Source organism: Rana temporaria, chromosome 2 (assembly GCF_905171775.1).
Source record: "Rana temporaria chromosome 2, aRanTem1.1, whole genome shotgun sequence".
NCBI classification, from domain to species: Eukaryota; Metazoa; Chordata; class Amphibia; order Anura; family Ranidae; genus Rana; species Rana temporaria.
The window spans coordinates 255,645,540-255,669,103 of NC_053490.1; the positions used below are offsets into that span (position 1 = coordinate 255,645,540).

Sequence of the window (23,564 nt, forward strand, 5' to 3'; positions counted from 1 at the left end):
TCGATAATATTGAAATGGAAGGAGTATCAGACCACTGCAAATCTACGAAGACCTGGCTGTCCCTCTAAACTTTCAGCTCATACAAGGAGAAGACTGATCAGAGATGCAGCCAAGAGGCCCATGATCACTCTGGATGAACTGCAGAGATCTACAGCTGAGGTGGGAGACTCTGTCCATAGGACAACAATCAGTCGTATACTGCACAAATCTGGCCTTTATGGAAGAGTGGCAAGAAAAAAGCCATTTCCTAAAGATATCCATAAAAAGTGTTGTTTAAAGTTTGCCACAAGCCACCTGGGAGACACACCAAACATGTGGAAGAAGGTGAATAAAGTGACAAGTGCTTCCGCGCTATTATAGATCCTTAAAATATAAACACCTCAACAAATAATATACAGTGCAGCAAAATCTAGCAGTGTTTTACCAAACACAAAAATAGAGATAAGATAATGAAAGTGATTCTGCGCAACGTATCTCACATTGCTGTGACACATAAATATAAACACAAATAAAAGTAAAATAACACTGAATGGGTAAATATATATCCACTAAATAGTCCGTGTGTACAAGTGGTATAAGAGAGCTCAGTCCTGCTCAAATAGTGTCAAAAAATGCTGAAATAAAATAAAATACAAATCCGAACCAAAAAATGGTAAATAAAAGTGATGTGGAAAAAAGCCAAAACGAATCCTTCAGTGAAACAAATTTGGTGAAAGAGTTATTATTCAATACAAATCGAAATTGTGTAAGATCTGCCAAATGATTCAATCAATATGCTGAATCTGCTGGATTAGATGTAAAGTGAGTGACCAGCAGGTGAAGATCGAATCCTCCACTAGGCTCACTAGCCTCTTACCTCTAGGTAGATATAGATGAGCATCAGATCTCTCACACCGTGGCAATCCTTAAAGAGTGGTCCCTGTCCTTTCTCCCCTTGAGCTGGCACAACGTCTATAGATCCGTATAGTACTCCGCCCAAATACATACAATGGAGAGAGGGAACAAAAAAGGAACCTCCGATAGTGAAGCACAGTAAACCAGGTTGTGATTTATTAAACGAAAAAACCTGTGCTTACATTAAAAAATATACAAATGTGCAGCAAAATTTCAAAATGAGCGGCGTTCACAGCGCCGGCTTACGTCACTCCAGGTGTACGCCAATCCCTACGCGTTACGACACGACGTCACGTGTCTTCATCTGGGCCCCAGATGAAGACACGTGACGTCGTGTCGTAACGCGTAGGGATTGGCGTACACCTGGAGTGACGTAAGCCGGCGCTGTGAACGCCGCTCATTTTGAAATTTTGCTGCACATTTGTATATTTTTTAATGTAAGCACAGGTTTTTTCGTTTAATAAATCACAACCTGGTTTACTGTGCTTCACTATCGGAGGTTCCTTTTTTGTTCCCTCTCTCCATTGTATGTATTTGGGCGGAGTACTATACGGATCTATAGACGTTGTGCCAGCTCAAGGGGAGAAAGGACAGGGACCACTCTTTAAGGATTGCCACGGTGTGAGAGATCTGATGCTCATCTATATCTACCTAGAGGTAAGAGGCTAGTGAGCCTAGTGGAGGATTCGATCTTCACCTGCTGGTCACTCACTTTACATCTAATCCAGCAGATTCAGCATATTGATTGAATCATTTGGCAGATCTTACACAATTTCGATTTGTATTGAATAATAACTCTTTCACCAAATTTGTTTCACTGAAGGATTCGTTTTGGCTTTTTTCCACATCACTTTTATTTACCATTTTTTGGTTCGGATTTGTATTTTATTTTATTTCAGCATTTTTTGACACTATTTGAGCAGGACTGAGCTCTCTTATACCACTTGTACACACGGACTATTTAGTGGATATATATTTACCCATTCAGTGTTATTTTACTTTTATTTGTGTTTATATTTATGTGTCACAGCAATGTGAGATACGTTGCGCAGAATCACTTTCATTATCTTATGTGGAAGAAGGTGCTCTGGTCAGATGAAACCAAAATCGAACTTTTTGGCAACAATGCAAAACGTTATGTTTGGCGTAAAAGAATCACAGCTCATCACCCTGAACACACCATCCCCACTGTCAAACATGGTGGTGGCAGCATCATGGTTTAGGCCTGCTTTTCTTCAGCAGGGACAGGAAAGATGGTTAAAATTGATGGGAAGATGGATGAAGCCAAATACAGGACCATTCTGGAAGAAAACCTGATGGAGTCTGCAAAAGACCTGAGACTGGGACGGAGATTTGTCTTCCAACAAGACAATGATCCAAAACATAAAGCAAAATCTACAATGGAATGGTTCACAAATAAACATATCCAGGTGTTAGAATGGCCAAGTCAAAGTCCAGACCTGAATCCAATCGAGAATCTGTGGAAAGAACTGAAAACTGCTGTTCACAAACGCTCTCCATCCAACCTCACTGAGCTTGAGCTGTTTTGCAAGGAGGAATGGGCAAAAATTTCAGTCTCTCGATGTGCAAAACTGATAGAGACATACCCCAAGAGACTTACAGCTGTAATCGCAGCAAAAGGTGGCGCTACAAAGTATTAACTTAAGGGGGCTGAATAATTTTGCACGCCCAATTTTTCAGTTTTTTATTTGTTAAAAAAGTTTGAAATATCCAATAAATTTCGTTCTACTTCATGATTGTGTCCCACTTGTTGTTGATTCTTCCAAAAAAATTACAGTTTTTTATATCTTTATGTTTGAAGCCTGAAATGTGGCAAAAGGTCGCAAAGTTCAAGGGGGCCGAATACTTTCGCAGGGCACTGTAGATGCCCTTGCCACTCAAATTCAATGGAGACCTCGATTACAGGGGTTTCCTTAACCAATGTTGCATATATTTTTAAATGCAACCCGCTGCAATTACTTCAGGAGAAAAGAAGATTGTGTTTGGTTACTTTAAGGTATCAGTGCTATTTAAATTTAGAGGGGGATCAGAGTGTAGTTAAACTCTGTTCTGGTTAAGATGTTTAAATTGAGTCTATTGGGTAGATTCAGTAAGATCGCCGTAACTTTGCGGCGGCGTAGCTTAAGGAATTTAAGCTACGCCGCCGTAAGTTAGCGAGGCAAGTACATGATTCACAATGTACTTGCCTGCTAAGTTACGTCGGCATAGCCTGAATCGGCGGGCGTAAGGGCGCCTAATTCAAATGTGTTGGGGGGGGGCGTGTTTAATGTTTTTTTCACTGCGCATGCGCCGGGTGACTACATTTCCCAGTGTGCATTGCGGTTACGTACGCCGCACGGGCCTATTGATTTAGACGTGGACGTAAACGACGTAAATCCCGATTCGCGGACGACTTACGCAAACAACGTAAAAAATGTGAATCTTGCGGCGGGAACGGTGGCCATACTTTAACATTGTTATTCCACCTAGTAGATGGAATAACTTTAGGCCTGTAATGCACTACGCAAACGGCGTAAATTGACTGCGGCGGCCGGGCGTACGTTCGTGAATCAGTGTATAAACTAATTTACATATTCTACGCCGGCCGCAATGGAAGCGCCACCTAGCGGCCATCCAAAATATTGCAACCTAAGATAGGACGGCGCAAGCCGTCCTATCTTAGATATGTTTAAGCGTATCTCTGTTTGAGCATACGCTTAAACATAGGTCGGCGTAGATTCTGAGTTAGGTCGACTTATCTACTGATAAGTCGGCCTAACTCTTACTGAATCTACCTATATGTCTCAGCTTGCCTGTGCTGTGGGCTCATTCTGTTGTGCTGGGGTGTTCTTCCCACCCCAGTGCAGTAGATGGCAGCAGTGGAGTCAAGGTTTGGGTGCTCTTTCCCACCAGCCAATCAGGAGGGTTGAGCCTCGCTGTGCATGCTGGGGGAGGGTATTTATGGGGCAGACGCCATTGGTGCTGGGTTCTCCTTCGTCCAGTGTGGCACCCAGCTTTAAGGTGACCACATCACGGCGCCCTGGCAATATGGCCTACCTGGCAGGGGCGTGCGTGCCACGTGGTGTTCTTGGTTCCAGGACCATGTTGGTTCTGAACATTTGAGCAGCGACGGGGACCCAGTGATCGACTGGGTTCCCACCTTTGAGGATCCCAAGCGGTATAGCTGTTCGGTGGGGAGTCCGTCTGAGGAGCGCCAATGAGAGGCTGGCGGTCCAAAAGGATTTCGACAAACCACCGGAGATCAAGGTAGCCGGACAATGAAGGATTGATCACCTGTCAGTCAGTACCTGGGCGACGTTAAGAAGGAGATCCAGGCGTAATTCACCTAAGGAGGATTGCCTCCATAACTGCAATCAGAGAGGGCCCGTGGCAGAGGTGTCTCCCCCCATTACAAGGAACATTGTAGAGAACCTTGTCGGACAAGTTCTCCACTGATTAAGGAAACACAAGTGTAGCACCCTATACTTTAGGTAGACAGTTGTGCTCATAAGTTTACATACCCTGGCAACATTTATGATTTCTTGGCCATTTTTCAGAAAATATGAATGATAACACAAAAACTTTTCTTTCACTCATGGTTAGTGTTTGGCTGAAAACATTTATTATCAACCAACTGTGTTTACTCTTTTTAAATCATATCCACAACAGAAACTACCCAAATGACCCTGATCAAAAGTTTACATACCCCAGTTCTTAATACTGTGTATTGCCCCCTTTAACATCAATGACAGCTCGAAGTCTTTTGTGATATTTGTGGATGAGTCTTTTTATCTTCTCAGGTGGTAAAGCTGCCCATTCCTCTTGGCAAAAAGCCTCCAGTTACTGTAAATTCTTGGGCTGTCTTTCATGAACTGCACGTTTGAGATCTCCCCAGAGTGGCTCATTGATTCTGAGTTCAGGAGACTGAGATGGCCACTCCAGAACCTTCACTTTATTCTGCTGTAGCCAATGACAGGTCAACTTGGCCTTGTGATTTGGATCATTGTCATGTTGGAATGTCCAAGTACGTCCCAGTAGCCTCCTGGCTGATGAATGCAAATGTTCCTCCAGTATTTTTTGATAATATACTGCATTCATCTTGCCATCAATTTTAGCAAATTTCCTGTGCCTTTGTAGCTCACACATCCCCAAAACATCAAAAACATCAGTGATCTACATCTGTGTTTCACAGTAGGAATGATGTACCTTTATTGACTCCTCTATAATTAAAATGTTTATGGTTGTGGCCAAAAAAATAAATGTTGGTCTCATCACCCTAAATGACTTTGTGCCAGAAGGTTTGAGGGTTGTCTCTGTGCTGTTTGGCATATTGCAAGGGGGGTACTTTGTGGCATTTGCGTAGTAATGGCTTTCTTCTGGCGACTCAACCATGCAGCCCATCTTTCTTCAAGTGCCTCCTTACTGTGCTTCTTGAAACAGCCACATCACATGTTTTTAAAGAGTCGTGTATTTCACCTGAAGGTATTTGTGGGTTTTTCTTTGCATCTCAAACAATTTTCCTGGCAGTTGTGTCTGAAAATGTAGTTGGTCTACCTGACCGTGGTTTGGTTTCAACAGAACCCCTAATTTTTCACTTCTTGATTAGAGTTTGAACACTGCTGATTGGCATTCTCAATTCCTTGAATATCTTTTATATCCCTTTCCTGTTTTATACAGTTCAACTACATTTTCCCACAGATCCTTTGACAATTATTTTGCTTTCCCCATGACTCAGAATCCAGAAACGTCAGTGCAGTACTGGATGAAAGATGCAAGGGTCTGTCAGGAGTCCAGAAACTCATTGACCTTTTATACACACACACTATTTACAAGCAAACAGATCACAGGTGAGAATGGTTACCTTTAATAGCCATTCAAACCCCTTTGTGACAACTTGTTTGCATGTTATTAGGCCAAAATCACCAGGGTATGTAAACATTTGATCAGGGTAATTTGGGTAGTTTTTGTTGCCATTATGACTTAAAAAGAGTAAAGACAGTTGATTGATAATAAATCGTTTTAGCCCAACACTAACCATGAGTGAAAGAAATGTTTTTGTGTTATCATTCATATTCTCTGAAAAATGGCCAAGAAATCAAAAATTCTGCCAGGGTCTGTAAACTTATAAGCACAACTGTAGGTGCTAGTGTAGTTTTTTTGTGTAAGTTGCCAGCACAGGTAAATTTGCTGTGAGCTAGGCCTGCTTGTTTTGATCTGGGGGCAGGAGAGTGGTTTAGTATAGCAGTAGGTGACTGACATGTGCCTCAGCTCTTGGGCGCCTCCTCTGTTTCCAGGGAGAAGGTTCTGGAAAAGGGGCAGGGCAGAGAGCTGGAGTAACATGGGGTGCATGTGGGAGCCCTGACCAATCTCCAACTAATATTGGCAGGTGGCAGGCCTCCTATATATACCCATGGTCAGCCTGCTGATGGGGGAGTTGTTGGCTTGGTGAACTGGATGATGGAGTGTTAGACTGTCGTGTCTGAGGGAACCCCCTTTCTGGGGAGGATGTATCTCAGGTGGGGAGCTCAGGAGCTGGGAGGGAGCCTCTTCTTACATGGACATGGAGAGGTGTCCTGAAACAGGAGCTGGAAGGACAGTTGGTCAGCATGTCTGGAGTAAAATCATTCAGGAAGGATCCAGGACAGGTGTCGTGAGTGGAAAGCACAGTGGAAAGCTCTGGAAGAGACATGCCAGGGGAACTGGCTGTATAGCCAGAGGGAGAGACTTGGGAGTTTTGTGTCAAATTGCTGCAGCCAGAAGGGCGGGCAGGATTTGCAATCAGACTTGCTGGGATCAGTAGTCCATCTACATTTATTTCTTCTCTAACAAATCGGTTGCTGCCCCAAAGTGGTACTGCAGACCCTGGCCTAAAAAGGGCTATCAAGTAAAGGATACTAGGACTTATTCTGAGTGAGGCCTAGTCATGCTGATGGTGTGACAGGAGACTAAAGTTGGACAGTGAATTAGTGTGCTGGATGTAGTGTGCTGGAGGAAGTGTGCCGAGTTAAAATACTGTCAGCCATCTTGTTCTGTTAAGAAGTGTGACACAGTTACTTTTATTCTACAAAGTACTAATTCATCCTATGGGCATCCCATATCCCTTTAACCCAACTAAGTTCAATCCCCTAAATAAAAACAACAAAAACGTGTGGATGCTGTAACACGTGGCAACCCCACAGGGCCATCGCTACACAAGTTGATGTGGTAGCTACCCAGTCATATGACAACCTGCTTCCTCAATACCAAGTGGTCTTGGATGTCTGAGGTAAAAAGAATGCCGACCAATTACCTCCTCATCGCCAGTATGATTGTGTCACTCTCCAAGAGGCCAGAGATACCTTTTGGTCACATTTTCAATCTGTCAGAACCTGAATTAAAGGTGCTCCGGGAGTGGCATGATGAGAATTTAGAGAAGAGGTCTATTAATCACTCAACATCTCCTGCAGGTTCAGCCCCGTTTTTTGTTGAGAAAAAAAAGACTCCACCTTGCGTCTATGAATTGATTACAGGATTTGACTAAAATCGATATTAAGAACCATTACCCACTTCCCTTAGTCTCTGAAATGTTGGAAAGACTCTGTTTTGTCAAAACCTTTACAAAACTGGACTTGCAGGGGGTATATAACCTTGTCCACAGTCATCAAGAAGGCAAATGGAAAACCACCTTTAGAAACAGATATGGGCATTTCAAGTCCTTGGTTATACCTTTTGACCTTTGTAACAATGATGTTTTGTGGGATCTGTTGGACCAGTTTGCAATTGCTTATCTAGATAACATTTGAATCATTTGTGATGCAGGGGAGTGCTCTCGGGACCTGGATCTTAACTTTCAGCCTCCACTGTGTCCGGGTAGTATCTATTCTTGTTGAGCCACCTGAGATGCTAGTTTCTGGTGAACTTAAAAATCTTTTGCTCCTTCTGTAAACTTTTTATTTAAGCCATACCTTTGCTCTTCCTGTTTGTCAGATTATTATGTTCTCTCTAGCCAATATCTAGCTCTTGTGACTCCTGCTGCCATCCATATCTTTGCTACCACTCATTACCGACCTTTGGCTTGTTCCTTGACCTTGCTTTTACTTGATCCTAACCTACAACGACTTGTTACCGACGTTTGGCTTGTTCCACTACTACGAACAATAAGGAATAGGGTTTAATTAATTGAGGCATGCACCCCAGGAGAACAACAATAACAGTGGGATTTGGACAGGCAAGTGATCCAGCAGAACCAAGCAAATAACATGAAAGCATTGCACGAAAACAATAAACAGTCATTTATTTAATAGTATAAAAATTATATATACAGTAGATACAATAGTAGTATGGTAGACAAGTTACAATAATCAAAGAAAATTGCATACATTTCAACAGTTCATGGTAACAATGATAAAAATAAATATATTAGGTTCATGCTGGAAACGATATCAAGAGAGGCCAAATCACTGGAAAGTGTCTCCATGATAAATGAATATTGATACGTTGGTAGACTCCACTGGTATGGTAAAATAATTGGTAATAGATATCATATATAAACCAGAGGGGCTTCTAATGGCTCCTAACAGTATATGTTAATGCATAGTATAAACATTAAATGAAATCAAATTCATTGGGATAACTCCATGGTAGTAGTGACCATGATCGATCATATAATCGATATGTATAATAATAATTAGTACATTAGCAAGGGGCATGGGGGAGGGGCATCTGGTGGCTCCTCCATAGTAATGACACCCATAGTTGAAAAGTATATAAAATACAATCGATATATAAAACGTTGGTAAAGGTACAATGGCAACGAATGAGAAGGGGGGGCATCTATTGGCTCAACGTGTTTCGTGGCTAGTGCCACTCTTCAGGAGAGGAGTGTGAGGTAATTGTCTGTAAATATTAAAAACAATATGATTTAAGATAAGGGTATATATAACAGATCCAGTTATGGAAAGAAGGGGAAGAGGGTCACAGTAGTTTTGACACGCCCGTAAGTACTTTGGGGATTAGTTACAACTGTGATCCTTTTCCCCTTCTTTCCATAACTGGATCTATTATATATACCCTTATCTTAAATCATATTGTTTTTAATATTTACAGACAACTACCTCACACTCTGCTCCTGAAGAGTGGCACTAGCCAATAGATGCCCCCCTTTCTCATTCGTTGCCATTGTACCTTTACCAACATTTTATATATCGATTGTATTTTATATACTTTTCAACTATGGGTGTCATTACTATGGAGGAGCCACCAGATGCCCCTCCCCCATGCCCGTTGATAATGTACTAATTATTATTATACATATCGATTGTATATAATTTTTATACTATTAAATAACTGACTGTTTATTGTTTTCGTGCAATGCTTTCATGTTATTTGCTCGGTTCTGCTGGATCACTTGTCTGTCCAAATCCCACTGTTATTGTTGTTCTCCCGGGGTGCATGCCTCAATTAAAGTCCCACCCTATTCCTTATTGTTCAAAATATCATGGATGGAAGCGCTTGGCTCTATGCCTTGCGCCTCATTTAAAGTCCCACCCGTTTAGTCTCTTGCATCTACATGTTCCACTACTACGACCTTTGGCTTGTGTACAGACTATTTTTCTGCTTGATCCCTAGCAGCTATATTTGCTAATGGCCCCTGGCTTTCCCCCATTCTTGTGGATTGTGGGGCAATCCTGAGGACCACAACCTGGTACTAACACACAGCAAAACTCATCTCCACCAACATGAGCTCTGGTGAATACTGGTTAGTACCTAAAACCTGCGACTTGAGTGAGTCCACGTCTTCTGCCAGGGTCACCTGCTTGTATACCTATACTGCTGGTCAGTGTGAGTCTCTCTACTGCTATAGCAACTGGTCTTCGAGCCTGCCCCTGAATTCCTTGAATTCACCCTGTGAGTAGGCACTGCTGTGTCACACATTTCACTGTTTCTGCCTTCTGCGCTACGGAGTCAATAAAAGCTGGAGTTTGAGGAAGGGGAATCAGTACTGGAATCATAGCTTGCAGGCAGTAAGGTACTATTGGATAAAAAGACCTTAAAAGTTCAAATTAAACAGCAGAGGAAAAGTTGTAAAGCATACAGGGAACCCAGGAAGTTGTGAAAACAGATAGCCGGCAGGCAGAACTCACAACATGAAAGGTGATTTTCTAAGTAAGCTTATATTGGATTGTCAAAATTACTATTGTTTGCATCACTACTACACCGCTGAGATAACAATTAAAGTGTATTCTGTGTACATAGATCTCCTTCAATTACCCCTGCTTTGGCAAAAAGTGGGCATGGTAAATGATGCTAAAAAGTGGGCATGGCTTAACTGAGTCTAATTAGAAACAACAAATATACACCACCTTATCTAAATTTAACAACTCCCCTGTTTCTGTATGAAATGTCTCTCCTAACTGTACCCACTACCCCCCTGTGCACACTGTATCCTGTACACACTGCCTGCCCTTCCCTGCACACTCTGCCCCCCTACCTGTACACATTATACCCCTCTTACCGAATAGCCAGACTTCGTATTAGTCTTAGCTGTCCACAGGGCTGTTTACATTAGCCATTACATTTTATACAAAGCCAACATACAGGACACATATGGCCACTCTTCTGAAAATTTTAATTCATTAGAACTTGTACAGCAGGGCTCAAAATTTCAAGTCCTGAGCTACTAGCCAGGCCTCAAGAGTTACTCGCCACCAGTTGCCCCACCTAATTCATACACTGCCCTGCGCCTAATTGCACCCGTAAACACGCCCTCGTAGATTATCTCATGGAATGACAATGTTTTATGCAGAATCAAGTTACAAAATTAAATATTACCAACAACAACTTCAACAAAATGGGACAGGGCACTGGGGGCAGACCAGAGGGACAGTGCACTGGGGGCAGACCAGAGGGACAGGGCACTGGGGGCAGACCAGAGGGACAGGGTACTGGGGGCAGATCAGAGGGACAGGGCACTGGGGGCAGACCAGACCTTTTTATTCAGGCTGGCAGAGAGGAGAGGAGCTGCAGCACAGCGGGAGGGAGTACAATCCAGCGCTGAGATCCACACAACTGCACAGCCATTGACACCATAGCACAGCGCACACTGACAGCGCACAGCACACATTGAGACCAGTCTGTTCACAGTGCTCAGGCTAAAATGTTCGACACTTACAGAGCACAAGGAGAAGAAAACTGCACAAACTAGAAGGCTGCCGCTCTCATGTCAGGGCAACTTTCAGTGAGCGCTGCACCGGAGTGGTCATTTTTGCAATCCTCCACCTCACTCATTACTTTCTGCTCTCTAGCTACATTGGTCGGGCCCGGGGGAGGGGGGCAGGCTCAGAGAGGTCATACTGTTAGGTCCCATGGCTTAATGAGAATTATAAGGAGAGCACCTGTGTACTGCTCTGCCTGTGCACGGCTGACCAGACTACTTTTACCAAGCATGCACCTTTCCTCTTCGGCCGCCAATCTCATCGGGACTCTAAGTGTAGGCACAGATTGGAGGGAGGTTGGTCATGCAGCCCTGTCATCACTCGCCCCCAGCTTAAATCCACTCGCCAAATGCTAGTAGGCGAGTGGAAATTTTGAGGGCTGTTGTACAGTATTCATATGATAAAGCTAAATTAATTTTAACACAAGGTAATGTCATTTTATCCTCTTTCAGTTCTTATCTCGATTCATGGTACTGCTTATAATAATGGTGAGTTCCATGTTTTCTGGCCATTTAGGAAAAATTGAACTGGATTCTGTTACGCTTGCTTCGTCTGTAAGTATTCATGTTTTTTACAATTTATATTTTTTTCTGTTAAGGAAGGTCTTTATTTTAATTAGGTAATATGAGTACAAGCAATGTAATTCTTGTATGCAACTCTCATTTGTCTATAATAATATAATATTACCGAAATATCAGTAAATATTCTTGTTCTTCCACCTTCAGTATCATGGCAGTATATCTGCCTGTACCTGTCCTGTAGTAATTAGTAAGTCGTTTTTGTTTATTAGAATTATTTTTTTATGAAATCTCTAATGTTCTATATATTCTTTTTGTTGAGCATTTGTAGTGTTTAAGGGGTACCCTGAAATGTGTACTCTGCAGGTTTTTAATAAATAAATGGAGAGCAGGGGGTTACTTTGGTTACTCAGACCTTGATACAAAGATCATGATGACACATATTTGAAAAGGAGGGAAAAAATGCATATTATAATGCAAAATTATTACAAAATTCCGGTGTGTTTTATTGTAATGTCCCCAATTGTGTCTAATCACATTTACAGCTCCTCTACATTGCATAGTATAAGTCTATATGGTTCACCAATCTCTTTTACTTACAGGTTATAAATATAATTGGTATATCAATTGGTTCTGGAATGAGTTCTGGGTGTGATACACTGATGTCCCAGGTATTTTCTTTTTGTTTGTTTTTTACGTTTTTTACCAATGTATTCTATGACCCTTTAGCCAAATATGTATATTGGAAAACCAAGGTTGCATGTCTGAAAATTTGTTGTTCTGGTTTTCTCTAAATTAAGGCTGCAGTTAGGGCACTATGTTGTGCTAGGCCAGTGGTTCTCAACCTGGGGGTCGGGACCCCCTCGGGGGTCAAATGATGATTTGCCAGGGGTCACCAAATCCTGGGCTGTTCTTTAAGACCGTACTGTTCTCCCAGGAAGGGAGATAAGAGGGGGAGGAACAAAGAAAAAGGGAGAGAGAGGGGGGAAAAAAAGAGAGAGCAAGAAAGACAGAGGGAGGGATGTGGGGAAAAAAACAAGGAATTAGGATAGAGAGAGATGAAAGGGAAAGATAGTTGAACAAAGAAAGAGTGGTACATCCTAAAATGTACTATAAGGGGTTTTAATACTGTATGAGTGGAAAGCACTCAGGGAACGCTAAATGTCCACGGGTTAGGGACGCAAATTACTTGTCTTGCCTATGGTGCTTTCAACCCACGATAAGAAAATCATTTTACTCTTAGGCCCCGTACACACGAGAGGATCTATCCGCTTTAATTTATCCGCGGACCGGTTTCAGCGGATAGATCCCCTGGTGTGTACGATCCAGCGGATATTTTTCCGCGGATATTTTTCCCTGCGATGGATTTCCAGCGGATCAAAATTTCTTAACATGCTAAGAAATCGATCCGCTGGAATCCAGTCCAGCGGATTGATCCGATGGTCTGTACAGACTCACCGGATCAATCCGTCCGAATCCATCCCTCGCATGCGTCGTAATGATTCGACGCATGCGTGGAAGTCCTTATATTACAGCGTCGCGCACGTCGCCGCGTCATCATCGCGGCGACGGCGCGACACGTTACCGCGGAGGGAATTCCACGGGATTTTGATCTCATGATTAGTACAATCGATCCTCTCGTGTGTACTAGGCATTAGGGGTCCCCACGACTTGGGAAATGTTATCAAGGGGTGACGGCACTAGAAGGTTGAGAACCACTTTGCTAGGCACATCTGAATGAGGAGGCTTTTGTGTACAAACTCCATGTTTTATGTTTATTTTGGTAAAATGACTGTTAGAATGCAAAGAATGATCTGCTTTTCATTCAAAATCAGCTTTTCACTCCACCAAGGAATGTTGATGGTTTAGGGTGCGTTTACAGCTGCCAATGCATCCTGCTGGTGATTACATGTGAAAACCTCAATGGGGGTTCCTGCGATTACCGATAATTTCAAGTAGATTGCCCCACTGAAAGCAATATGAGGCTGGTGGCTCTCGCAGCTAATTGTGTTCACTCATATGTAATCTCTCATGCTGTGATCACATGGGAGTGAATGGCCCTGGGTGCAGGCAGTCTGCGTTCAGGGCTGATCAATCGCATGTGATCACAGCATGAGAGATTACATGCGAGTGGATGCGATTAGGTGCTAGAGCCAGCAACCTCCCATTGCATTCAATCGGTCTTACTATTTGCAGCTAATAGCAGCAACCCCCACTGGGATTCTCGCATGTAATCACTGGCAGGGTGCATTTGCGATTGTAAATGCACCCTTAATGCTTGCTGAAATATAAAAAACCTTACGACTTCACTCAACACCTTGACTAGTCTTATTCTTTATTTTTTCATACTGAGATCTGCAATTGGTCAAATGTATGGATGGTCATGAAGTGTATGTGTCACTAAGACTTTTGCGTTTTATGAGATATATATTGGTAGAATACCTGTAATTTGGTTGAAATGTGTCTGTTTAAAAGTAGACAGAGGGTAAAAATGTGTTAAAACTTGACTATACACCGGTACACCTAATTAAGAACATTAAAAGGTAAAACATAATTTCCATTAAAATAAAAAACATGTTGGGCCAGATTCACGTATATTGGCGCATCTTTATACCAGCGTAGCGCATCTCATATGCGCTACGCCGACGTAACTCAGAGAGGCAATTTACAACAGTATTCACAAAGCACTTGCTCCTAACGTTGCGCCGGCGTAACGTAAATTCGTAGGCGTAAGCCAGCATAAGTGTAAGTGGGTGTGACCTTATGCAAATGATGGTCTAAGCGTGGAGCAGTGTTTTACGCCCGGCGTATCATGAACGCTGGTGTAACTTCCTGGGATACGCCGGCCCACCGGCTTACGACGAACGCATAAATACGCCCAGACATGCGCCCGTCCGGCGCAAAAGTACATCCTGCTTTTTTCCCCCCCTGAGCAAAGTACTTTTGCTGAGCGATGGCGGCTGTTGTAAATACAGGCAAGGACAGGAGGAAGAAAAACTTCAACAAGGAGGAGAAGACTATCATAATTGCAGGGATAGTGAAAATATGATAAGTTCCTTCATGGTGCCCTAAGTTCTCAGACCAGCAAGATTCGGAAGAAGGAGATCCTGAGGGAGCTCAGCCTTCAGGTCAGTGCCGTGGGGAATGCCAACAGGACCCCCAAGGATGTGCAGAAAAAAATTAATGTTCTGAGAAGTCAGGTCCGGGAGAAGCTGTCCCTTATAAGGAAGCATGCCAGGGGCACGGGAGGAGGACCAGCCTGTAATGTGCAGTTGACCGATGAGGAGGAGCTCATCGCAAAATGCCTGCAGCATGAGCAGGTGGAGGGCATGGAGGGTTTCGACTCTGGTGACCAGTCCTTGAGGTCAGGTAAGTGTGTTTTATCTCCTATACGGTGTGTAGCATGTGAGGGGGTGGAAGGGAATATGTGACAAGTGTGTGGGTCCACCAACATGTGAATGTTTTGTGTCCTCCACAGATGTGCTGGAGGGAGCTGGGCCGTCGTCGGCTGCTGGGTGACCCACGCCATCCAGGGATGAGAGTGCCCATACCTCACCTCTTGAGGAAGTAGAGGAGGAGCACGGGAACCTGGAGGAAGTGTTCTACCTTGTTGAGGAGGCTCCCATCATCCCTGGTCCCTCCCAACCCTCCTCCTCCATCAGGGGAACCCCTCACCCTCCTCCTCCATCAGAGGACTCCCCTCACCCTCCTCCTCCATCAGATGAAGCTCCTCCAGGGCCTTCCCATATACCAGGGGTGTTCCTGAGGCGATACAAGAAAATCTGGCCAGGGATCAGGCCCACCAGACCCGACATATGGGTGCTGTTGCCCGGGACGTGCGGCGTGTCGCAGACAGCCTGGCATCCGCAGCACAGATTCCTGACAGTCTGCTGGATATCAGCGGGAACTGTGCAGCTGTGGTGACCTGCGTTACTGAGCTGCAGGCCACGACCTCACGCCTCGTGACCGAGGTGAAGAGCCTGACAGTGGCTGTAAAGGCCAATACTGCTGCCATCGCGGCGGAGGGGAGGCAGAGGAGGCGCCACCAGCAGAAAACCACCACCCGCCAGCTGCGGATGCAGGCTGAGACCAACGCAGTGCTCACCCGCATTGCCCTGGCGTTGGAGGGCAGGCAGCCAGCACCTGGAAGACCTGAGGGTGAGCCTGCTCCGGATGCCCCACCCCCCCACCTAAGGCTCCCCCCAGGCAACTGAGGAGCCGGGGCACCAGGCGTAGCCCACGCCAGGGCAATTGATTCCCTTTTTTATGAATCTTCGGTATGCTCCGGTGAAGATTGTTTTTTTGTTATCTTCATGCTCTGGTGAAAAGCCTTTTTTTTTAATACTGCACACGGTCAGTAGTGCAGGCTACAGTGTGACTGGTGTGTGAATGTGGGGGTGACACTCCTTCCAGTAAGGTGTGTCACCCTGGGTCGTTGGGGAGAGGTTATCCCCACGACCGTGTGAATGTGGTATGAATTGACAGCGACACCATTGGGGCCTTGGCGCAGCATTGCTGCTCCTAAGTCCTGCATGGTGGACTTGGGCTAATCCAATGTGAAGTGTATGTGTTGTGTGTGAGCTAGGCAGAGGTGTATTTAGGTTTTGTGCTGCCCTAGGCCTGACTAAACTCATGCACCCCCTAATTTAAATACGACCCACCCTTCCTGTTAAGGACACCCCCCTTCATATTTAAGACCCGCCCTGTCATCTGTAAACCACACCCCTTCCTATTTAGGCCCCACCTCGTCCTCTCTGAATTAGCACACACAATCACACACCATTTACTCCATACTTACATCAATCACTCCATAATGAAACTGACATGATGATGTTTTTAATAACTATAACTAATATATAGAACTATTTTAAACTGAAATAAGTGCAAATTGTTGAATCAGAGAGTATGCTAAAATCAAACTAAAGTGGTTTTCGTCGAACTCTCTGTGTGGCAAAGCTGTTGATAAGATCATCGTAGTCCAAAGATTTTGTGAGTTCTGACTCAATTGCCAACACAGCCAGTGAGTTCAATCTTTCCTCTCTGGTTCGCAAGTAGTTTTTTACACGTTTCAAGGTTGAGAAAGAACGCTCAGCTGAGCAGTTAGTTGCTGCTGTGCATAAAAACATTCTGAGAGCAATGTCTACATTTGTATAAATACTTTGCAATCCTCTCTCTCTTATCACTTGGGACATACCTAGAACAGAGGTATGTTCTGCAGAGGAACTTAGGAGATAGGAACGAAAGTGGAGGCAATCATCAAAAAAACACTCCTGTTCCAAGTCCATGCTGTAGGAAGAACAAAGCTCTGTAGCATGATGTAATATTGCTGATGGCTCAATATTTGTAAGATCCGCAATGAATCTCTCAAGTTCAGCAACCAAGTTGTCACAAATGACATAAAAGGTGTTAATCCAGAACTTCTTGAGCTTCCTCTTCTTTCGTCTTGCTGGAAGTTGCTGAGCTTTTTCTCGCTTGCATACCTTTCCTCTTAATCTCATAATCCTTGACACTTGATTTTTCTATTGCTTTAGCTCCGTAAGTAAGGAACATTTCTCTGGTGTCTGGAACGAACTGGATCAGTGACTCATATAACTCCACCACAATTCCAACATCAATGGCAATGCTTTGGATTGTTTTGCTAACTGCCCCAAATCTTTCCAGAATAGTACCCCACAAACCACTCATAAGTGCAGTCTCCAGACGTTGCAGTTTATTCAGAAGACCTTCTGCTTCCTTGCATGTTCCTGGTGACTCAGCTTTATTTTCCTTAATTTCTGTTAAAGCTTGGACTACTTGAGTCCAGTTCCTATTTAAGCTTCGACAGGCATCTTCCCTGGTGGACCACAGTGTGTCAGAAAGTCTCTTTAAAGCTAGAGTGTTGGGCACAGATAACAAGTGTTGTTGTAAAATCTCCCATCTGTGAGTAGAACAAGTAAAAAAGGTGTAAAGGTACTGTCAGGGGAGGGCTGGCAGGGGGGGCAGGGTGGAAATCTCCCCCCGGGCTGGTGACACCATGCACAGCCACCGGCCGCCACTACCAAATGCTGTTTTTGCAGAGCAGGAATATGCCTGCTGGAGCTCTGTTAACACTGATGTAAGGGGGGCCTCTGTACAGACTCTGATGTAAGGGGGGCCACTGTGCGGACTCTGATGTAAGGGGGGCCACTGTGCGGACTCTGATGTAAGGGGGGCCACTGTGCGGACTCTGGTGTAAGGGGGGCCACTGTGCGGACTCTGATGTAAGGGGGGCCACTGTGCGGACTCTGATGTAAGGGGGGCCTCTGTACAGACTCTGATGTAAGGGGGGGCCTCTGATGTAAGGGGGGCCTCTGTACAGACTCTGATGTAAGGGGGGCCTCTGTGCAGACTCTGATGTAAGGGGGGCCTCTGTGCGGACTCTGATGTAAGGGGGGCCACTGTGCGGACTCTGATGTAAGGGGGGCCTCTGTGCGGACTCTGATGTAAGGGGGGCCTCTGTGAGGACTCTGATGTAAGGGGGGCCTCTGTGCGGACTCTGATGTAAGGGGGCCACTGTGCGGACTCTGATGTAAGGGGGCCTCTATGTGGAGTCTGATGTAAGGGGGGCCTCTGTGCGGACTCTTATGTAAGGGGGGCCTCTGTGCGGACTCTGATGTAAGGGGTGCCTCTGTGCGGAATCCTGTGATCATGAAAAATCTTTCCTCGATCCATCACTTTTCCACGCTCTATGGGCCACTTGACTGGACTTGCCCCCCAGGCCTAAGGCTGCCAGCCCTCCCCTGGGTACTGTAGGAGACAAAAGAATGCACAGGCTTCACTGTAACTTTCAGCAGCATGCTTTCCTATTAGATTTAAAGAGTGTGCAGAGCATGGAATGTACACAGCAAGTGGGTTTCTTTCAAGAATTCTGGCTTGCAAGCCTCTATAATGACTGGACATATTGCTTGCGTTGTCATATGACTGACCACGACAGTTGGCAATATCAAGGCCATATGACTTAAAGCGGTGGTTCACCCACAATAACAACATTATAGCATTAAATTCAGCATAGTAGCGCGAGCTACAGTATGCCTTTATTTATTTGTTTTGCCCCGTACTCACTGTGTAATCCTATAGTGAAGATTCTGACTCCCCGCGGGGAATGGGTATTCCTATCCAGAGGGAAGATGATTGACGGCCGGCTATGGCACGTCACGCTCCCCGAAGATAGCCGGAGTAGGTCTCGGCTCTTCACGGCGCTATACGGCGCCTACCTCTGTATACGGGAAGACGTTTGGGTTTTTTTTTGTGCGGGGGACCGCGAAACGCATCCGCCCCCCACAAAGTGCCGCCCTAGGCCTAGGCCTTGTCGGCCTAGGCCAAGATACATCTCTGCCCTCGCCAGTCATGTGACATATCACATGACAAGGGTAGAGAGAATAAGAAGAGCAGCGTGCCTGCATCCTCTCCTCAGCAGAAGCCGGCGACTTTTCTTGTGACAAGAGCAGTTTATATTTTCTAAAATAATTGCATTTCCATGTTCTGTGTATTGTGGGAGATCAGATATAGTGCATGCAGGGCCCTGGGTTTAACAACACTTAAAAGGATGCCATCCTTCTCAGAAATGTATTTTGTAGAGACATTCTAAAGTTTTTTTTTCCTTGTCAAAGTATTTTATTGAATGAATATGATTATCCAAGTACAAATCTTCTGTTATACATGTTATAATAAGTTATCCAACTTACAACAGGTTTGAAAAAACTTCATGGTCCACTATATATGTACAGATAAGTAAATTATATAAACTCAACAGAAAATAGAAAAGTAAATAAATCATTACATCAAGATATTCATGACTGTAGTTGGAAATACTATTTACAGTATCATATAACTAGTTTTACTTGGACCTGGAATATTGAAGTATAATTATGTAAAGCAGTACTTTATTACTGTTTTAATAAAAATTTGTTATAAAATAAAAATAAATAAAAAATTTAAAAAGTTTTTATATTATTATTATTCATGTTCTATTTTTGAGTAATTTTAGTTGTTGATATATTTATTTGAATATTTTCATATTGTAACGCAGTCACACATATTGGATTGGGTTTGAAAACACTTGTTTTTTAGTGACCGCGGCTGCAGATTGTGAATAGTGGTGGTTTAATAATTATTTGTGTCAAGTGGCGCAGATAGATACCGTTACCTATTTATTTAATTCTAACACTAGCTATATGTTACATTTATAATAATGTAGCGCACCCCCTAAAGAGCCACAAGTAGAAAGGGATTCCCCACCCTGCACAGCCAGGCACACTGTATTTTCATAGCACACTTGAGGTAAGGAACAGTCCAGTGCTTTGTTTTGGTTTTTTATTAGGGGGTTTAACTTGGATAGGGAGAAGGGTAATAGGGGATGCCCACTTGACTTTAGTAGAACTTTCAGGGACAACTTATTTTGTACAGCTATTTACACTCGGCTTCCTCCAGCACAACACTTGCTTGACGCACTAAAACACCCAGGAATAGCTGGCACTGTTAGATTGGTAGCAAATGCCCTTTACAGGCAGGGACCATGGGCCTCTTATTTGTGTAGCAAAGTACTAGTACCCAGCTGTCCTTCTGTGGCTACTATCCCAGCACCACCTCTGCAGCTGCCTCTTTCTCCAACCCTCTTAGCTGAACTTTCACAGTCCTCCTAGTCTGACCCTGATCTATCTCAGACTGCTTTCACCCAGTCCTCCCAGGCTGCCTCTCAGTGCTCCCCGGCAACACTCACCAGCCCTTCTGGCTGTTTCCCTCCCTGAAGATTAGCCCGGCAGTGTTCTCCTCCTGCTGTCCTCACTCCTGATCCCATGCCACTGGTCAGGACACCTCTGCGTGTCATGAAGAGGGTCCTTTCCGCACCCGAGCTCCTAGACCCTTGGTCAACCCCCCCCCTCAGACTGAGCTGAGCTGACTCTGAGTATTTGGGGGGGCCTGCCAACCTATCTATTGGGGATTGGTCAGGGCCCTCATAAATACTCCAGGCACCTTCTCCTCATCTCCTGTCCCATTCTTCTCAAATCTTCTCCAAGTAGGGGGTGGTGGTATCAGAGGTGCTGCCTGTGAGTTATCCAGCCCTCCCTGAGTCTCTGCCCAGACCCAGATAAAAAAAACAACACAGGCTTGGTTGCTGGCCAAGCCAGAACATTTGTCTATACACTTCGGCCACGGAAGAATTGGCTGCCCAATGACCGGGCCATTTTTTATGATACTACACTGTGTCACTTTAACTGACAATTGCACGGTAATGCGATGTTGTACCCAAACAACATTTATGTATTTTTTTCCCCCACAAATAGAGCTTTCTTTTGGTGGTATTTGATCATCGCTGTGATTTTTATTTTTTGCACTATAAACAAAAAAATGGCAACAATTTTTAAAAAAACACAATATTTTGTACTTTTTGTTATAATAAATATCCCCCTTTAAAAAAAAGCTAATCTTTTCTCAGTTTAGGCCGATATGTATTCTTCTACATATTTTTGGTAATAAAAATCGCAAAAAGCGTATATTCATTGGTTTGCACAAAAGTTATAAAAGTTATAGCGTCTACAAAATAGGGGATAGATTTAAAGCATTTTTATTATTATTATTATTTTTTTACTAGTAATGGCGGCAATCTGCGATTTTCATCGGTACTGCGACATTATGGCGGACACATTGGTATTTATGCAGCGATCAGTGCTATAAAAATGCACTGATTACGCAAAAAATATCACTGAAAGGGAAGGGGTTAACACTAGGGGGCGATCAAGGGGTTAACTGTGTTCCCTAATGTGTTTCTAACTGTAGGGGGAGGGGACTGACCTATGTGAAATTATACATCGTGGTTCCTAGATATTAGGAACTCATGATCTGTCTTTTCTTACTGAATACACATGTCCCTGTTCTGCCTCTCGTGCCCGCAATCGGTCACGAGCATCGGCACCCCGTGATATAGCATCCTATGCATTAAGGTGAAAAAACATCTGACAGTTACCGACCCCCGGCCCCCCAGCCCCCCCGCCCCCGTTTTACTTACCTGAGCCCTGGAAAGTTCCGCGTCGAGAACATGCTGGAAATTTACCTGGGGTTCTCGCCTCTTCATTGGATAGATTGATAGCAGTGCAGCCATTGGCTCCCGCTGCTTTCAATCAAATCCAATGACGCTGGCGCCAGGGGGAGAGGCCGAGTCCTGCACTCGGAAGGTATGAATGCAGGACTCTGGAGCACGCCCGCAAGGTAACCCCCTTGGGAGAGCGCTTCCCAGAGGGTGTTATCTGAAGCGGGGAGGAGCAGAGAGAGCTGCCGAGGGACCCCAGAAAACGACGTTCGGGGCCACTCTGTGCAAAACAAGCTGCACAGTGGAGGTAGGTATGACATGTTTGTTATTTAAAAAAAAAAAAAAAATATTGAGCCTTTAGTATTACTTTAAGCTATCTCACCACAAGTGTATTGGTTATAGAGAACATATTTTCAGTGCTTAGATGGCAGAAACACAATACTCTCTAAAAACAGTTTACAGAATTGTATTTCCGCTGTGTACTATTTAGCCGTTTGCCTGGAGTTTTGCATCAACTTCCATTCATTATCTAGCATAACATTAATCAAGATAATTATAGCCTCATATGTATAAATATTCTCATTCTTTCAGACATATGGCAAGAAGAATATGAAGCGAGTGGGAACAATCCTGCAAAGAGGAATTCTTATTCTAATGCTGTGCTGCTTCCCCTGCTGGGCAATACTTATTAATACAGAGCAGGTATTGCTACTGTGCAAGCAAAATCCAGATATCGCCAGGTTAGTGGTATCTCCTTCTACTTATTACCTTTAACAAACAGTGTGTATGAAATAACTAAAATGGAATTCCAGGATGAAGCTAACTCAACTTAAAAACTTATATATTGTTTCTGTTCCCTGCTATAGGGCTTGTTCTACCCAAGCTTCCATGTAAATAGGTATATTTACACAGTCCCCCCCCCCTCCTTTATTCATTATATCTAGGATTAAGCCTTGTTCTTTTTATAATTTTAATTTTTATGTTAGTTTTGTTAATGCGCTGCCATCTTTGACAATACTGAAATTTGATATGGTATGTATCCTGCGGCTCAGATTATTGTGATGTCTTTCTTATTAAATGGTTAACTGTATTCCACTGCCTGGGCTTTTCAGTTTGTGCCTTATACTTGTACCAGGTCTATTTTGAAATCAATAAAAAAATGCACTCTGAATCCAAAACACCAGTGTTAAAAAAAAACTGAATTGTACAAATATATATATATAAACAAACTAATTTTATATACCGTAATTATTAATAAAATGTTCATTCATAGCCATGTTTTTTGGATGCTTTTTATTAATTGTTATATGAAATTAGTTTGTATATTTATATATTTGCACAATTGTGTGTTCCTGCAGCACTGGTGATTTGGATTCACTACCCAGTAGGGCTATCTTAGTCACCGTTCACATCTAGGCGTTTTTACGCCTGTAGCACTACGCCGCTGCCGCCAGAGGGCTGGAAATACATGTCCCTCTATGGAGATGGTTCACATCTCCACGCCGAACGCCGGACGCCTGACGCCTATCGCCTGAAAAAAGTCCCGGACCTTTTTTTCAGGCGTCCTTCGGCGTTTCGGCTAGGAGATGGGAAGCATCTCCATAGAGGGGGTCATTCTGGGGCACATCTAGGCGGACAATACCGGCGTTTTGTCGCCGCAAATCGCGGTACAAAACGCCGCTATTTGTACCGCGATTTGCGGCGACAAAACGCCGCGATTTCGTCCGCCTAGATGTGAATGGAGCCTTAGAATTATTGTATTTGATTAATTGTTTTATAAAATGTTCTGTACTTTATTTATTTGCACAATGAGGTTGAGGTTTCTTGCAGCACCGGTGATTGGGACTCACTACCCAGTAGGGTTATTTTATAATATTTTAGTTAATGAGAGCACTGTGCACTTGGGATCAATAC

At 43.9% G+C, this 23,564-nt stretch overlaps 1 protein-coding gene across 1 annotated transcript in view; it reads left to right on the forward strand.

Moving 5' to 3' along the window:
• LOC120926667 (multidrug and toxin extrusion protein 2-like) overlaps nucleotides 1-23,564 on the forward strand; it is a 117,961-nt gene that overhangs the window by 36,031 nt on the left and 58,366 nt on the right. The window contains exons 2-4 of the mRNA XM_040336792.1: nucleotides 11,540-11,641; nucleotides 12,208-12,276; nucleotides 22,242-22,390. Coding sequence (XP_040192726.1) covers nucleotides 11,540-11,641; nucleotides 12,208-12,276; nucleotides 22,242-22,390 — 320 coding nt within the window. The remainder of the gene's footprint in view (nucleotides 1-11,539; nucleotides 11,642-12,207; nucleotides 12,277-22,241; nucleotides 22,391-23,564) is intronic.